The sequence below is a fragment of the Tachysurus fulvidraco genome, chromosome 22, assembly GCF_022655615.1.
Source record: "Tachysurus fulvidraco isolate hzauxx_2018 chromosome 22, HZAU_PFXX_2.0, whole genome shotgun sequence".
In the NCBI taxonomy this organism is placed as follows: domain Eukaryota; kingdom Metazoa; phylum Chordata; class Actinopteri; order Siluriformes; family Bagridae; genus Tachysurus; species Tachysurus fulvidraco.
Genome location: NC_062539.1, coordinates 9845153 through 9862597, shown reverse-complemented (window position 1 = coordinate 9862597; position 17445 = coordinate 9845153). Strand labels below are relative to the sequence as shown.

General features: G+C 40.1%; 1 protein-coding gene and 1 long non-coding RNA gene across 3 annotated transcripts in view; both read right to left on the bottom strand.

The window, feature by feature from the left end:
• Window positions 1-487: 487 nt before the first annotated feature.
• LOC125139934 lies at window positions 488-4366 on the bottom strand. The gene is made up of 2 exons (XR_007139089.1): window positions 1479-4366; window positions 488-1367 (listed from the first exon to the last, which is right to left on the bottom strand). It is a non-coding gene; the product is annotated as an uncharacterized LOC125139934 (long non-coding RNA).
• Window positions 4367-9095: 4729 nt separating this feature from the next.
• klhl24a (kelch-like family member 24a) overlaps window positions 9096-17445 on the bottom strand; it is a 31384-nt gene continuing 23034 nt past the window's right edge. For both annotated transcript variants that reach the window (XM_027143236.2, XM_047806368.1), the window contains exons 6-8: window positions 14184-14372; window positions 12518-12706; window positions 9096-11304 (exon numbers count right to left, since the gene is read on the bottom strand). In XM_027143236.2, coding sequence (XP_026999037.1) covers window positions 11104-11304; window positions 12518-12706; window positions 14184-14372 — 579 coding nt within the window. In that variant the 3' untranslated portion in view covers window positions 9096-11103. The remainder of the gene's footprint in view (window positions 11305-12517; window positions 12707-14183; window positions 14373-17445) is intronic.

Here is a 17445-nt window from a genome sequence, read left to right as displayed (position 1 = left end):
TCTTGAATTTTTTATTATATTAATTCTTTATATTATTCCTTATATTTACATTCTGTTCTATGTTTATGTTCTGTAAAGCTGCTTTGAGACAATGTCTATTGTAAAAAGCTCTATACAAATAAACTTGAATTGAATTGAATACATATTGCTCAATGTCTGCATGAGCAACAGGCAAGAATGATTATTACCCAACAGTATGTGGCATATCATTGCCTTACAGTTTTTCTTGATTGCTAAGACACATTTATTGAAAGCTGCTCTCCTTTTCTCTAAACTTTGAACACAAAACCCAATTCTCTAGCTACATTCACAAAACCTCAGACTCTCCTTGCAAAACCAAACTTTCACCTCAAAACAGTTTAATCTGTGCTCAAAACTGAACTATGTTGTCAAATCATGCCCTGAGACAATCAAAATTAAAATCACTATGGAACAGTCACTAAACACTACGTAGAAAAATAGAAAACACAATGCTCAGGACATAAAGCTGGAGAAATAAATTTTTATTGTTCACATTTTTATTATTACTGCTAAATGCATGTTGCAAAACAAAAAAAAAACCTGTGGATTCTGCACTTGTACAAACAGACAACACAGAAATCTTGTGCATTTACACGTAGCACTTGTAAAAACAAACAGAAACCTTATGCGTTTGCCACTTGTGTACAGTAAGCCCATGTAAAAATAAAGTACAAAAATACACAAATAAGTGCATTACTCAGCCACGGCATCATGTCTCCGTACTGGGTCAGGCCATAGCACTTCATCCACATCACAGGCCACATTTTGTCTGGCCAGGCAACGGGAAAAAAAACCCTGGCATACCGTATCCAGGCTTGGCATGCCTCCATAACTATGTCACCACAGGCAAGTGCCATGGCTTGCAGGAGATGTACCCTGGTGTAAGGTTGCCGTTCATATACCTTCCACCGACATGAGGAGAAGAATTCCTCAATGGGGTTTAGGAAAGGGGAGTACGGTGGAAGGCAAAGTTTGATAAAACCTTGGTTAATATTGAACCACTCTCTAACCTGGAGGTCTCTGTGAAAACTCACATTGTCCCAAACAACAACATAGATGGGATGCTCATCCTGCTGCCCTAACAGAGCATCTCACATGCGATTGAGGAAAATGAGGAGCGGGTGAGTGTTGTAGGGCCACAGGTTGGCATGATGGTGGACAACACCATGATTGCTGATGGCAGCACATAATGTGACATTGCCACCACGCTGCCAAGTAACTCCAACAATGGCCTGATGGCCAATCACATTACAGCCTCTCCTTCTCCTTCTGGTGAGATTAAACCCAGCTTCATCCATGTACATGTATTCATGGGGTCTTTCCATTGCATCCAGTTGAAGAACCCTCTGTAGAAATAGATATAGTTTTGTGAGTGATACGGAAAAAGTGATTTAGGACACTACAGTAAATAACCACTTAGAGTAATCAACATTGAATGTGTCTGGATTTATGCCAACCTGTACATACTGGAATCTTTGCTATTTGACTCTGTCTGAGTTGCGATCAAAGGGCACTCTGTATAGCTGTTTCATGCGTAGTCTGTTGCGCTTGAGGACACGATCAACAGTAGAGGGGCTGACACTGTTTATACCCTCAAAATTTACATGGTCCTCAATGATCTTCTGCTGAATTTCACTCAGTTTAATATCATTGTTCTCACGGACCATATCAACAATTAGGGTCTCTTGGTGTGGGGAGAACATACCTGTCCTCCCACCCCCATGTGGCAGTCTTTCAATTCTACAAAAAGAGAACATGGAGTTACAAAAATATACATGGAATACTAGGCCTACAAACAGTTACACCAACCTTCCATTACAATACTACAGTACATTGGTACAGTGATGTACGGAAACCTATATTTACTTACAGTATACTGTGGTACAGTATATAGTATGTCATACAGTAATTGCTGTTGACATTTACATACTGTACTATAATGTCAAAAAAAGGTAATTACCTCTAAATCTTCGGATTATGGTGGACACAGTGAATCTACTGATGTCTGGTTGCACCCTTTGTCCAGCCTCCCTCATGCTCATACCATGGACAAGAACATGGTCAATCACAGTAGCTCTGATTTCATCAGATATTACTGTTCTTTGTCTTCACTGACCACCTCTCACACAAACTTTTCCTCTCAGACTTCTATCCATTGTAGTGCTATCTGAACTGGCTTGCTGTATATGTTCTCTCACTTTATTAGCCACAAGTGTGATCAATTTTGAGTTGTTGTGTTCAAGTGGTGACACCTGTGCTTTAATTGTCTTTGACTTTTGTCACCTGTGCTCACCATTATGAAGCAAGGATGCATCACAATGAAAATGTGTTGGCAAGTTGTGTCTAAACAGGTGAAAAGTGCTTATGGTTTTGCCAAAAGAGTGATTGATTCAATCATTGGGTTCAGGCAACTGAGCATTTGGTTCAGACAATATGGTTTAGTGTTTTAGCAATTGAGAAAAACTGTAATATATTTCTGCAACTATATTAAAATATTATAGATGTATATAATATATACACCACCAAGAAACGAAATTCACTACAATGAGATGATTATCACAATTCATTATTCAGCTTTCATTTCCTGTTATTTACATCTAGATATGTTGGCAGACCATGACATTTTTGTTTGAACATTTTTAAAAACATTTTTTAAGCAATCAGATATTGAAACCTCTTTGACACTGACAATTTGTGTGCCCTGTTAGACTGATTGTTTAAACATTATATTACATTATAATAGCTTTGAATTTCTACTCTAGAGCTGAGTTTCCCCTTTGTTGTTAAAATAGGGTAAAACATTATGAAGAGCTGTCAAAGGAGAAATCAACAATTTGGAATGCCCTAAAAAAGAAAGGGACCGGGGCGCTAGTGGGACCTCGTGGAAGATGGCCGCTTAATTGGCCGCTGTGCTGGTTCCCTTTTCTTTTTTATTTATCTTTGGTTAATCCATTTTATGATTGAAGTGTGTTGTACCAACATTAATGTCGAAGAACGAAGAAACGCGTGATTTTCCACTTGAAACGCGTGAAATTCGCTCGCTGGGAACCAGTTTGGGCAATATTGACGGTAGACAGTATTGTAGCGCAAAAACTTGAGAGTCGTCGGCCTCCCTGAGAAGGCTGAACCTATCGCTCAGTTTCTTACCAGGATGTTGCCGAAGTGGCTAGACCTCACAGCCGATCCACATTTTGAGATCGAAAGAGCTCATAGATATCTCGGCTCTGCCTCAGGAGTAAACTGCGCTCCACGAAGTGTCCTGGTTCGCTTCTTACGTTATGCGGATAAGGAGATAATACTGCAACCAGTGCGGAAAAAACGCAACATCAGCCATGAAGGGTCGCAGCTGCGTTTCTTTCAGTATGTATCTGCTGAGGTGCTGAGGAAATGTCTGGAGTTCGACGATGTTCTTCACGGAACACAGATGCATCTTTTTTTCTCCCCAGCGGACGTCACAGAGTTTCTGAAGGTTTTAGAGGATAAGTAATAAGCACACTCGAGTATCTTATTGTATTGACTTTTAGTAACCCAAAGATCACTTATTTTGCAGTTACTTTGTTATCAGGACTTTATTTCTTTATCTTACTGACATCTTTATTTTATAATAACTACAAGAAAATCGCTTTTGGTGAGGTCACGCACTGTTAGTTAAATGCTCATGCCTGGGACGTTGAACTTTGGAGAAGGGAACTGGTCTTTAGTGCCCGCACCCCCTATGGGCACCACTCTGTATCAATACTGGGTATGGGGTATTATTATCCTATGCTCGGTACCAGTCGGGTACAGTTTCATTTCTATAGCTGTGCCTCGTCGTTTGGGGATGAGGCTGGAGGGCGGGGGGAGGGGTTTTTGGGTTCTGTATGTTTTGTTTTGTGTATTGAAATGCAAAAACTTCCTTGGTCGGTTCTACACATGTTTCAGATTTAATACAGTCTTAAGTGTTCAGTATTTATTACTTTTGGTTATTCTATACTATAGTTATTCTATAGACTACATACAATACAGCCAGGTTTGTCACATGGAATGTTAAAGTGTTAGGACATGTGATTAAGAGGAGAAAGATACTAACCTATCTTAAAAAGCAGAAAACTACAATTGCCATACTTCAAGAGACACATTTATCTGATTCAGAACATTTAAAACTAAAACAAGATTGGGTAGGACAGATATTTTTTATCCTGTAAAGCAAATACCAGGAAGAGGGGCACAATTATTTTAATTAGTAAACACTTCCCCTTTATTTTAGATCAACAGATTAACGACGCCCCTCCTTGAACTGCCACCTTATTGTGGTGGAGGGGTTTGCGTGCCTGAATGATCCTAGGAGCTATGTTGTCTGGGGCTTTTTGCCCCTGGTAGGGTCTCCCAAGGCAAACAGGTCCTGGGTGACAGGCCAGACAAAGAGCGGTTCTAAAAACCCTTATGAGTAAATTAAAATTAAGGTCCGTGACTTCGCCCGGTAAGGCGCAACCGGGGCCCCGCCCTGGAGCCAGGCCCGATGTTGGTGGTGGCCGGGTCTTGCCCTGTGGGGCCCGGCCGGGCTCAGCCCGAAAGAGCGACGTGGGGCCGATCACCTGTGGGCCCACCACCTGCAGGAGAAACCGTAAGGGCCCGGTGCAATGTGGATTGGGTGGCAGTCGAAGGCGGGGGCCTCGGCGACCCAATCCCCAGACACGGAATCTGGCACTAGGGACATGGAATGTCACCTCGCTGGGGGGGAAGGAGCCTGAGCTGGTGCGGGAGGTTGAGAGATACCGACTAGATATAGTTGGGCTCACCTCCACACACAGCTTGGGCTCTGGAATCCAACTCCTTGAGAGAGGCTGGACTCTCTACTACTCTGGAATTGCCCATGGTGAGAGGCGGCGGGCTGGTGTGGGCTTGCTCATAGCCCCCCAGCTCAGCAACCATGTGTTGGAGTTCACCCCGGTGAATGAGAGGGTCGTTTCCCTGCGCCTTCGGGTCGGGGATAGGTCTCTCACGGTTATTTGTGCTTATGGGCCAAATGGCAGTGTAGAGTACCCGACTTTCTTGGCGTGTCTGGAAGGGGTGCTGGAAAGTGCTCCGACCGGGGACTCCATTGTTCTACTGGGGGACTTCAACGCTCACGTGGGCAGTGACAGTGACACCTGGAGGGGCGTGATTGGGAGGAACGGCCCCCCCGACCTTAACCCGAGTGGTGTTCTGTTATTGGACTTCTGTGCTAGTCACAGTTTGTCCATAATGAACATCATGTTCAAGCATAAGGGTGTCCATCAGTAAACATGGCACCAGGACACCCTAGGTCGGAAGTCGATGATCGACTTTGTGGTTGTTTCATCTGACCTCCGGCCGTATGTCTTGGACACTCGGGTAAAGAGAGGGGCGGAGCTGTCAACTGAACACCACCTGGTGGTGAGTTGGATCCGATGGCGGGGGAGGAAGTTGGACAGACTTGGCAGACCCAAACGTACTGTGAGGGTCTGCTGGGAACGTTTGACAGAGTCTCCGGTCAGAGAGATCTTCAACTCCCACCTCCGGCAGAGCTTCAATCAGATCCCGAGGGAGGTTGGAGACATTGAGTCAGAGTGGACCATGTTCTCCACTTCCATTGTCGACGCGGCCGCTCGGAGCTGTGGCCGTAAGGTCTCCGGTGCCTGTCGTGGTGGCAATCCCCGAACCCGGTGGTGGACCCCGGAAGTAAGGGATGCCGTCAAGCTGAAGAAGGAGTCCTATCGAGCCTGGTTAGCTCGGGGGACTCCGGAGGCAGCTGATAGGTACCGAAGGCCAAGCGAGCTTCAGCCCGGGTGGTTATGGAAGCAAAACCTCGGGTCTGGGAGGAGTTCGGTGAGGCCATGGAGAAGGACTATCAGTTGGCCTCGAAGAAATTCTGGCAAACTGTCTGGCGCCTCAGGAGGGGGAAGCAGTGCCCTGCTCACACTGTTTACAGTGGGAGTGGGAATCTGCTGACTTCGACTGGGGACATCCTCGGACGGTGGAAGGAATACTTCGAGGTTCTCCTAAACCCCACCGACATGTCTTCCACTGAGGAAGCAGAGGGCGGGGGCTCAGTTGTGGACTCGTCAATTCCCCAAGCTGAGGTCACTGAGGTAGTTGACAAGCTCCTCAGTGGCAAGGCACCGGGGGTGGATGAGATCCGCGCTGGGTACCTCAAGTCTCTGGATGTTGTGGGGCTGTCTTGGTTGACTCGTGTCTGCAACATCACATGGAGGTTGGGGACAGTGCCTCTAGCCTGGCAGACTGGGGTGGTGGTCCCTCTGTTTAAGAAGGGGGACCGGAGGGTGTTTAAGTATCAGAAGAAGAAATCTTCAGTGCAATCCAATCTATACCTGCCAACAAATCTCCAGGACCTGACGGATTCCCCTGTGTGTTTTACAAAAAGTTTTGGACAGAACTCTCTCGCATCAATTTTTTTAATTCCAAAAAAAGGAAAAGACCTTCAAGAATGTGCCTCTTACAGGCCAATAAGTCTCCTGAATACCGATTATAAAATACTTGCTAAGGTCCTTGCTCACAGGCTCGAAAAAGTATTGCCATATATCATTAAGCCGGACCAGACAGGATTCATAAAATCACGTTTTGGCACAGATAATATTCGCCGACTATTGAACATCATAGATTCAATACAAGCACGTAAACTCCCAGCCCTTATTATCTCCCTGGATGCAGAAAAAGCCTTCGATAGAGTCGAATGGGAATTTCTTTTTGCCACTCTCAAGAAATTTAATTTAAGTCCTAAATTCATCGATTTGATAAAATTGCTTTATACTAATCCACGAGCTACAGTCACTACGAATGGTTTGAGAACATGGATAAGGCAGTGCCAAAACCTTTCTGGTATAACGGTGGGAGATGAGGAACATCGGATTTCTTTATATTCAGATGACATACTGCTGTATATTTCTGAACCAGAGAAGTCCGTTCCAGCAATATTAAAGTGTATTTCAGAATATAGCAGCTTATCTGGATATAAAATTAATTTGTCAAAATCCATGGTGCTTTCTCTTAAAATTTCTGCTTCAAATGATCTTGCATCTCTCTCACCCTTCAAAATAACTACTGTTGGTTTTAAATATCTCGGCATATTCGTCACACCACTATTTACAGATTTATTTAGAACAAATTATGCCTCTCTTCTGGATTCCATTAAAAAAGACCTTAACACCTGGCAGACACTCCCTATTTCTTTTCTGGGCAGGATTAACGTGATCAGAATGAATATTCTACCTAAATTTCTATATTTATTTCAATCCCTACCTTGTCATTTACCAAATGTTTTCTTTAAAGACATCAATAAGCACTTTTCTAAATTCATCTGAAACCACAAAATGCCTCAAATTAGGTTTAACAAATTAATGAAACCAAAGGATAAGGGAGGAGTCGCCTTACCGAACTTTCGTCTGTACTACTGGTCAGCACAGGTGAAGCATATGGTTAGTTGGTACAATGAAAGGACTGACTCTAGATGTCTTAATCTGGAAGCAAGGGCTTGTGCTCCTCTCCCAATAAAATTTCTGCCTTTTATTGCAAATACCAAAAAGCTTAAATGTGCCTCAACAAGTTTCACCATTTCAAACACCCTTCGGATAAGGAGAGACGTTAAACTGTATCTTAAGATTCCAGCTGAACTCACACTTTTCTCACCTATTGCTTTTAATCCTGACTTCCCTATATCTCTGCAAAATATTGGCCTTTCAGTCTGGTCTAAGTTAGGGATCTCGCAATTATCTTATCTCTTTTCAGGCGAGGCATTAAAATCCTTCCAAGAAATATCGCATCAATATAGTATACCACAGTCCCATTTCTTCAAATACCTTCAGCTGCGTCATTTCATAAAACCTCCGTCTGATAATGGTAATGAGATGTGATCTTACTGACATAGAACAAGTTATAATAAAAAACACTTTCTCTGATCTTGCTTGAAAAAAGTGTGGGAAAAAGACCTCGGCCACGGAATTACCGATATGGATTGGTCCACCATATGGAACAATTTGTTCCCTAAATGTACATCTTTGGGTATTCACGAACTCAACTACAGATTTTTTAACAGAGTTTACCTTACACCTTCACGTCTAAAAAAGATTTACAAAGACTCCTCCGATCTCTGTTTTAATTGCAAGAAACACAAAGGAACATTCCTTCACTGCTTCTGGTATTGTGACAAAATCTTTTCTTTTTGGACTAAAGTATATCATTTTTTACAAAGGCTCCTTAAGTTGAAATTTTGTTTCTCGTTGGAATTGTATCTGCTGTATAGTGGAATTGAGACTGTGTTCGACTTCCACACAAGGCAACTGTTTTTAAATTTGGTATACCTGGCAAAGAAATGTATATTGTTATTATGGTCTTCTCCTCAGGTACCTTCTGTTAAAATGTGGTTGTCTCAAATGTCCATATTACTTCCACTTGAGAAGCACACTTATGACATACACCAAAGGTCTAATGACTTTTGGCAGATATGGACACCTCTCTGGTGCCACATTAACAACCTCTCTTGATCCTCTGTGTTACAGTGTACATTTTGTTATTTGCCTGAATGTGCTATCTTTTTCACCTGATCATCCACTTTTAATTTTTTTATTGTATACTTGAGACTGTATATCACTATGTTTATGTACATCTGAGTAATAATTAAATAAAAACCAATAATTAAAAAAAGAAAAGAAAAAGAAAAGAAAAGAAAGGAACCACTGGTGTACAAATTGTCAAAGTTGTGAAACCCAAAAAAACAAGTCAAACACCAACTCACGATGTTGACAAAAACAGAAAGAAACATTCTGCCTGCCAATTTACAGAGAAATACCTAAAATCAGGAGGAACCTAATAAAGCAGCAATAACCCAAAACACACTGCCATCTCAACAGATGATCTTATCAATGGAAGAAATGGATCACTCACCAGGCCTTAAACTTACCTTCTAAAGAAAAGGCAAAAAGGAGGAACAACATCCCCCCCCTTCCATCCCAACAATGTTCTGCTCATCTAAACATCGGGTGGTCTATATGACTAAATATGATTGTTTATGCATCACTACCATAGGCAACACTTTCAAATGACTACTGACACACAATGTGTGATGGTAATCTTAAAAAAAATATTTATTGAAAACAGATGTAGAATACAGTACAATACAGAAACAGCTCTATCTCTCCCCCACACACTTATATGTACTGAATGTATATACCTTATATTAAAAAAGCATTGTTCAATTCACATTCCACAATTGAAGCTAATTATTACTATACCCACTACCATAAAATCTGTAACAGCAACAGATGAAATTTTCTTGATGCTTTTTGATAACACATAGCAAAATCTGCTAACTTTATATCAAAACAGAACTAAAAATGAAACAGACTCTTGTATATTTGGCAACACATGGCTATTAACTTATTTTTAAATGATCTAACCAGTTAATAATCAATTTACCTAATGACTTACATGTTCACACACACACATAGCTAGGAGCAAAATATGGCAAAAACATGTGCCAAGAATGATATATATATATTATATATATATATATATATATATATATATAAAATATAAACCAGGATTATTCTGGATAAATAAACTAATGCTTGGCTTTGGCAATAATTATTTTCCCTTTCACATTTTATAAGATTGATTTCCATAATATAATTTGATTTGGAAAAAAAAATAAAAAAATTGCCACCCAAATGCAGCTTTGTCACCTTACTTATCTAAAGCTGCAGGGCACCAGGAATGTGATCTAAACAAAAGAAACAAAAAAACTGAATAGAATTCATATTGTTTGCTTAGTATGAATTCTGTTATGGAGTTAGTATAGTTCAACAAAAAATAAAAAGGGTTCCAATTCTCAAATTAAACTCTTGAAAATTAGGTCTGGCACAAAAATGGCTTGGAGTACAAACAGAAGTATAAAACATGCTAATAATATAATGCATAAAAAACACAAGCAACATATTAAAATTAGATATCATAGCACTAACAATGACACACATTAACATGACATTAAGTGCATGATTGGGGTTTCTTTAAAACACACATACACACACACACACACACACACACAAAAGGCACAATGGTTGTCACAGAGACATGTTTAAATAAAAAGAACAAAACCAAAAAGTTTCACAGCAAATATGCTGCCTGGTTCAGAACAGTCCATCTTTCTGTTTTATCACACATCGCAAGGAAAATGTGTAAACCAACAAACGAAAAACTAAAACAGGAAAACACAAGTGTCAATAAAAGAGATTCAAATTCACACATCTTGACACTGATCAAGCAAATTCATCTACAGGCTATGTAGTTATTGTTACATACTGCAAAATACAAAGTCATTATAAAAAAAACATAACACAAATGCTATTAAATACAATTATAAATGAATAATGATGAACATGAAAGCAAGATGAACAAATTGTTGAATAAAAAAACTGAACAAAAGTAAATGAAAAAGATTGTTAACATAAAGCCGAATAACACACAAGTGGGTTGAAAAAAAAAAAACGTTACACAAAAGATACAATTGCCAAGCAGCTGATATATGAATGTTGCTGCTATCGTCCTGTCTAGAGTTCATAGTGAAGCTAAAATACTACTGCATGGTGTTGCATGATAGGAATGAACACACTGCCTCAGCATGTAATGATCTTAAAAGAAGAAGGGTGATTTACATTCTTTTACTGGGGGGGGGGGGGGGGAGCGAGATAGAGCGAGAGATGAGGTAAAGAATATGAGAAAAACATTACAGAAAGAACTGCAACGGAGGGAGAGAAATAATAAAAGATAAAGGCAAAACACATCAGGTTAAAATAACAAAAAAGAAGATGGTCATAGAGGAGGTGTGCCGTGTGTATGACTGGTGTCAAAGTAAGGAAACTTGTTAAAGTGGTGAGTGATGTGAAAGGAGTGGATCAGCTCTTCTTATATTGTTTGATCACCTTCAAGAAAAGCTGAACAAAACACACAAGCTTGAGCTCATCTCTTTAACATCAGTCCAGTCCAGATTGTGTTCTGAGTGTATTAACAGATCCCGCTGTGTTAGTATTGTGTGTGTGTGTGTAAGTGTGTGTGTGTGTGGGAGTGTCACTCTCAGGTCCGGTGCAGCTTCTCGTCAAAGCGGTGTATAGTGATGCAACCGTGACAGGAAATGGGGCGGGGCATAGCAGCAACACCCGTCAGTATGCCAGTGGCAGGATCATAACACATGATACTGTCAGAAGCCACACTGTTCTCACCACGTCCCCCCAGGATGAAGATCTTCCCATTGCACACCGACATGCCGCAACACTCCTAAACAGACACAGGAACACTTCTCATGACATCCAGAGTCTCATGAGCAAGAACCTCAAATGCACCATTGTTTGACCCCTGACAAAGCTTCCTGGCAGCAAATCCTTTCTTCTCACTTTTAGCTGGAATGTTCTCGGACATCTAAGGACATCACACTTAGGCCTCAGTGTGGTAAAAGGTGCTACTAGAACCTGGATAATTTCTTTGCTTTCCCTTGACATAACTTTAAATGTACACTGATGTCACCTTATATTATAGAATGATTAGAAAAGAGCTTTTGCACTATACTGTTCTGAGCTTTGCTCAAGCTTAGTCATGGATTTGTACTGTGCACTAAAGCTATATGAAGCTAGTCATATAGTATAGAACAAAGCTTTGCTGAGATACAAGCTTCTTCCTTTTTTTTTTTAACTATTCAAGAGATCAGACAGTGCAATGTGTGAAGTAGAGGTCTTCGACCGAATCACTTTTTACCCAAACCCGACGTGCATAATTTTATTATTTTAAAAAAAAAAGACCCGAGACAAACCCGAAAAAATTAGACCCGAGTCCGACCCGACTGGTTGGCAATTTTTTTTAAGTGGTTTAAGTGGTACACCCGAGACCTTTGGGACTTTGCCGAATCAGCCTGGGGTGAGAACAGCCATGTTCCACATACAATAGGTCAGCGGTGTCCAATCTTATCCAGAAAGGGCCGGTGTGGGTGAAGGTTTTCATTCCAACCGAGCAGAAGCCACACCTGATTCCACCTGTTTAATCAGTTGTTCTTGGCTTTCAGTAGACTCTGGTGTGGCTTCTGCTTGGTTGGAATGATAACCTGCACCCACACCGGCCCTTTCCGGATAAGATTGGACACCGCTGCAGTAGGTCATGTGTGCCTAAGCTTGACTAGTGTCGCACTGACTGAAAGGGGATCTGGTATCATGTCCAACCAGACAGCACTACTCTCTTAAACTCGTAAAAGGGACTCATAAAAAATAACTTTTCTGTTATTCCACTTCACACAACAAATCCAAAAACTTCCTCTTTGATTCTAGCTGTCAGTAAGAAATAAAAAAAGCAGATAAATACTGTTTCGATGATCAAGTGCTGCAACATGTGGAGTGTGGTTGTAGAGCATGGCAAACTTAACTGTCTGTTGATTGTCGTCTCATAATGAAGCATTATCTTTAGACGTGTGTTTCTGAGTCTGTGTGTGTGTGTGTGCTGGTACCTGTCTGCTGAAGGTGTTAACCACAGGCATCCAGAAGTCCTGTGCTGGGTCGTAGCAGTAGATGCACTTGGTGAGTCCGCCACACACGTACAACAGGCTGTTCAGAGACACGGCCGTGATGTTGCGCTTACAAATGGGAATGCTGGATCGCAGCAGCCAGCTGTTTGTCTCTGGGTCATAACACTGCACCTGAGAGTCACATAGACGCATGATGAGCATGAGGATCACCTACCCAGCCGTACACATGCACATATAATGGAGAATAATAATTCATTCATTAATTTTTTTAAACTGCTCATCCTCACTGGGTCACAGGGAACCTGGAGTTTAGGCACACACAGACTCCACACAATTTAGAGATGTTCAACCTAACACATCTTTGGTCTGGAAGAACTGGAAGAATCCCCTGAAGCATAGAGGAAGCCATGCAAACCCATAGGTGGGAATCAAACCCCCAACTCTAGAGCCACAGGGCAAATTTACTTTAAAATAAAATTACTGTGCACCCCACAATAACAATTGTGGAAAAGTTGGCTGATATTATAACAAGGATACAAACACAGACATTTTGAAATAATTGAAATGCCTTTTTGTAATCACGACACACTCGGGTAGGTTACACACTGCTTCTTTGTGCTCACTGTACAAACACTGCAATGAGAGATATGCAACAAAGGGTAGATTGAGTAAACAATGCTGTTTCTTAAGAAAACTGATTCCTAAAAAAACAACAAAGTTCAAGGGCACAAAAACAAAACCGACTACGATACCAGATGAAGGATGTTAATGTGGGGAGCACTTTAGTGAATCAGAGAATCCGTGTGAACAACGAGGTGCTCTAATCTCAAATTGAAAATGACTAAACAAAAACGTGACCACACAGAGACAGATTTACATGCTTTTGAATTTGTTTAAACATACAAAGAGCACTTAAGTGGAAGGAGAAATGTTCTGGAAACTGGTAGTCTGTGGAATAATTAGTAAGATGCGTGCTGTAGACACTCTCCCGTGGAAAAAGCCGTTTCAAATTCTTTTTCCTTTTTCCTTCTTGCATGTTCTCTGCAGCAGATGGCTGATATAACGAGAGAAAAAGAGAAACTCAATGAGAGCCGTTAACATCCTGGAGACAATACACACCAGTGCGAGTGGTTACCTGACACCACAGAAAGTCAATATGGACACATTTGTTTATGTGTGTGTGTGTGTGTGTGTGTGTGTGTGTGTCAGACCCAATAAAGCAATTTCCGTTGGTTTCAGAATGAGGTGCATGGCTCCAGTTACAGAAGCAGAGTACTATACACGAGTGGCTCTTGACATTAAGGTCAACAGAAAACCAGATTACTGCACAGAGCAGCTGCTCTTCTCCATCAACCACCTCTCCATTACATTGCCCACTTTTTTCTTTCCATGTTCTCTCTTACCTAGTATCCCCATTTCACCACAAATCAAAACAGATATAGAAGAGGATTTAATATATAAACTTTTAAAAAATCGTAACAAAGGTATATATATATATATATATATATATATAAACCTTAAAAAAATAAAAAATAAAATAAAAGTGGGGCTTCACAGTGGCATGACTGCCTCACAACCAGAGTTATCAAGTACTTATGTTCATTCATTCTTTTAGCTAACACACACTACCACTAACACACTTGCTCACCTTGTCTGTGCAGCTGTTCTCATCTAGCTCTCCACCGATGACGAACAGTCTCCCAGCACAGCTGGCCACAGCTGGACAGCTCACAGCCTCCTTTAGAGGAGCCACCTCCGTCCAGCGGTTAGAGAAGGAGTCGTACACTTCCACGTTACTGAGGCACGTCTGACCATCATATCCTCCAACGGCATATGCCTGCAAACACACACACAGCTTACATCTTCCTATCCTTGTGAAGACCACGGACATAACCTGTTAATGCAGTTAATTAATGTTATGCTACACCTAAATCCATGTGAAGCAGGGATGCTGAGGTTTCTGTGGTTGCTCCAGCATCCCAGATTGCAGGGGAAATATTCTATACAAATCCTATACTTGAATATTTTGATTAGTTTTTAGAGCCATACTTATTTGTTAGCAATTACAATTCTTACTTTATTAATGAACATGTTGTACTTGAACACAAATGAACTTTTCAGAGTAAGTTTTTAATATTACAGAATCTCCTTGAGGACTGAGTCTACAGGAAATAAGAGTCTGTCCAGTTTGTCTGTGATATGCCAATCTCTGTTTATCTGTTTACCTTCAAGAGAGACTTGAAGGTTAAAAACAGATAAGTGAGGGAACAGCTGAATGTCTTTGCTGCTCTAGGAAATGAAAAAATCTGAACACCATCTGAATTCAACCCTGCTGTGGTATAATTACAATAATAAGAATCATAATACATGATCAAAATAATCAGGTGTGAGGTCATAACTCACATCAGGTTTGCTGTTTAAAAGACCAGCAGCCAAAATATGAACTCTAATTTAAGCCGCGACCCCAAAAGACCCTTTAGCTCTAAAAAGTTTTATTATATATATATATATATATATATATATATATATATATATATATATATATATATATATATATATATATATATATATAAAATACCTAAACAAACACACTACCCAGAATCATTCACTACTTTCACATGCACAAAAGTTACATACACATAGCTTTAGTTTGTCATAGTACACTTCCTCGCTGGTATGCTCACTGCTGTGTGTTTAAATTAGTTCCTCAGAACTCGACTCCTATCTGTACATCACAAGATAAGAGCTCGCTCGCTCTCACACACACACACACACACTCACACACTTCAGGTTACAACCTCCTTGAAATATTTTACAACAGTTTCATGTGCTTATTCATAGTTATTCTATCACACATACTTTAAATACGGGTCAGATAACATGGTCACCTGAGCTGAATAAATTCATCATTATGATACATTTAATTTCGACCAGCTGCTGTGGGGAGAAACAAGATTAATCAGTCAGATTATGTATTCTTCCTCTTTCTGAAAGCCAGATTAACTCCACTCTAAGCAGAAGGATAGATGGCAGGGCATGAAGAACTGGAGGTTTAATGCAGGAGCAGAGAAAAGCGAGAGATCTGGTTTGATAAAATAAAAATAAATAAATAAATAAAACCATGTCACTTCCCACTAGACTAGACCACGAGCGTAAATTTCATGCAACAGTAGGGGGGACAATAAATATAAAATTTCTCATGAGCAATTTTTGAAGGGGGGGAGGGGGGACGGACACAAATAATACAGTCAATTGTACTTATAAAGATATTTCCCCACAGTGAAAAACTTTGTTTTTATCGTTATTTTTGTAGCATGGAAACTGCATCATTATGGATATTTTCAAAGTTTTTCCTCAGGTTCAATTACAAAGCAGATTTTTCTTCAAAACTATTTATTGCATTGTTTGTGTTGTTTACAGTTAAGCCATCAACATACTGTACAATAAAATATAAACATGACTGTTATTGTGAAAAATATATATAAAATAAGTAATATTTTGTAACAAAATCAATTATTAAATAATCACTTTATAGTAACTGCTCTATGTATAAAACACCAAAACGGCTTTGGCGTGTTAATTGTAGTGCACTATGCAACAAGCTATTGTAAACAAGCTAATGTTAACTAGATAAGTAATATTTTAATCGCTAATATAGCAAATTCATGGAAAATTACATCGGTAATCAGCATTTTTGCGGCAACTAAATTATGAATGAGTCTGCATCAACTACATTAAAGAGAATCACTTTATTTAAAGTGAATAAAATCCCCCACTTAATGGAGTTGAACATTATTTAAGCCGCAGCCACACACCTGATTCGTGCGTGCAGAGTAGGTGAGATGAACTAGTGGGAAAGCAGGCAGTGGGTCAAACCACTGTGAGGAAGGGGAGGGGGAACTCAACTGTTTCTAAATGCATTTTTTTCCTACTTACTCAATTATTTATGTATATATACACATATTTTTCACAATAGAGAGTGCGATATTCTTTAAATAATTTTTTGGGGGTGACAATCCTTGGATGAGGGGGAACAACCCTCAGGTGGGAGGGGACATGTCCACTCCGCCCCCCCGGGATTTACTCCAAAGACCACTAGATAATACTTCCTGTATTTATTTTTCACTGGACATGTAATAAAGGTAGTCTATAGTGACCCTGATAATAGGACAAAACTGTCGGATGGTAGAGAGTATGCACACAAGAATGTACAGAAAACAAGCAAACAGATGAAATGCATTAGTGATAAGCGTCAGTGGAGCCTCAGGATGCTGCAGATCACAGTCTTTACACCAAACCCTCCTCCTGCTTATTTAGTTGGTTGCAAAATGCTGTAAAGATGACCTCACCCTAGTGGTCCTGGCACCAGCTCCAGGAGAACGATTGATACATGCACTAAGAACTTGCTGGCTCCTTCTCCGAACTAACTAATTTTTTTGTTTAAGTAAAAGCTACTCATTAAAAAAAAAGTATTCCTAGGCATTAACTTTACTATCTACATATGTAACATTACAAATATAAACTAATTTAGAGAGCTTATAAAACTTTTTTTTTATACACTTCCCGTGCCAAGGGGACTTGAGACAGCAAAACTCCCACTAACATGGCAGTACAGCTGCTTCACTCATGATCACAGTCACTGAGTATTTTCTATAGCACCACATTTAATTATCTTAGTTTTATAGCACAAGAATTTTTTTTCTATTTATTAAAGATTTGCCATACTTTTTATCCATTTATATGTAGGCTTAATGTTAGTTTGCTATAATCCCTTATGTTCCAGTGTCTATAAACAATTCCCTCACCAGCCTTCTTTTTGTCTTTCTCTTGCAGCTAATAAAACACAAAAACAGCTTCTCATATTACTGAGAAACATTCAAATGTCCTCCTAAAACCTCCATTACACTCAA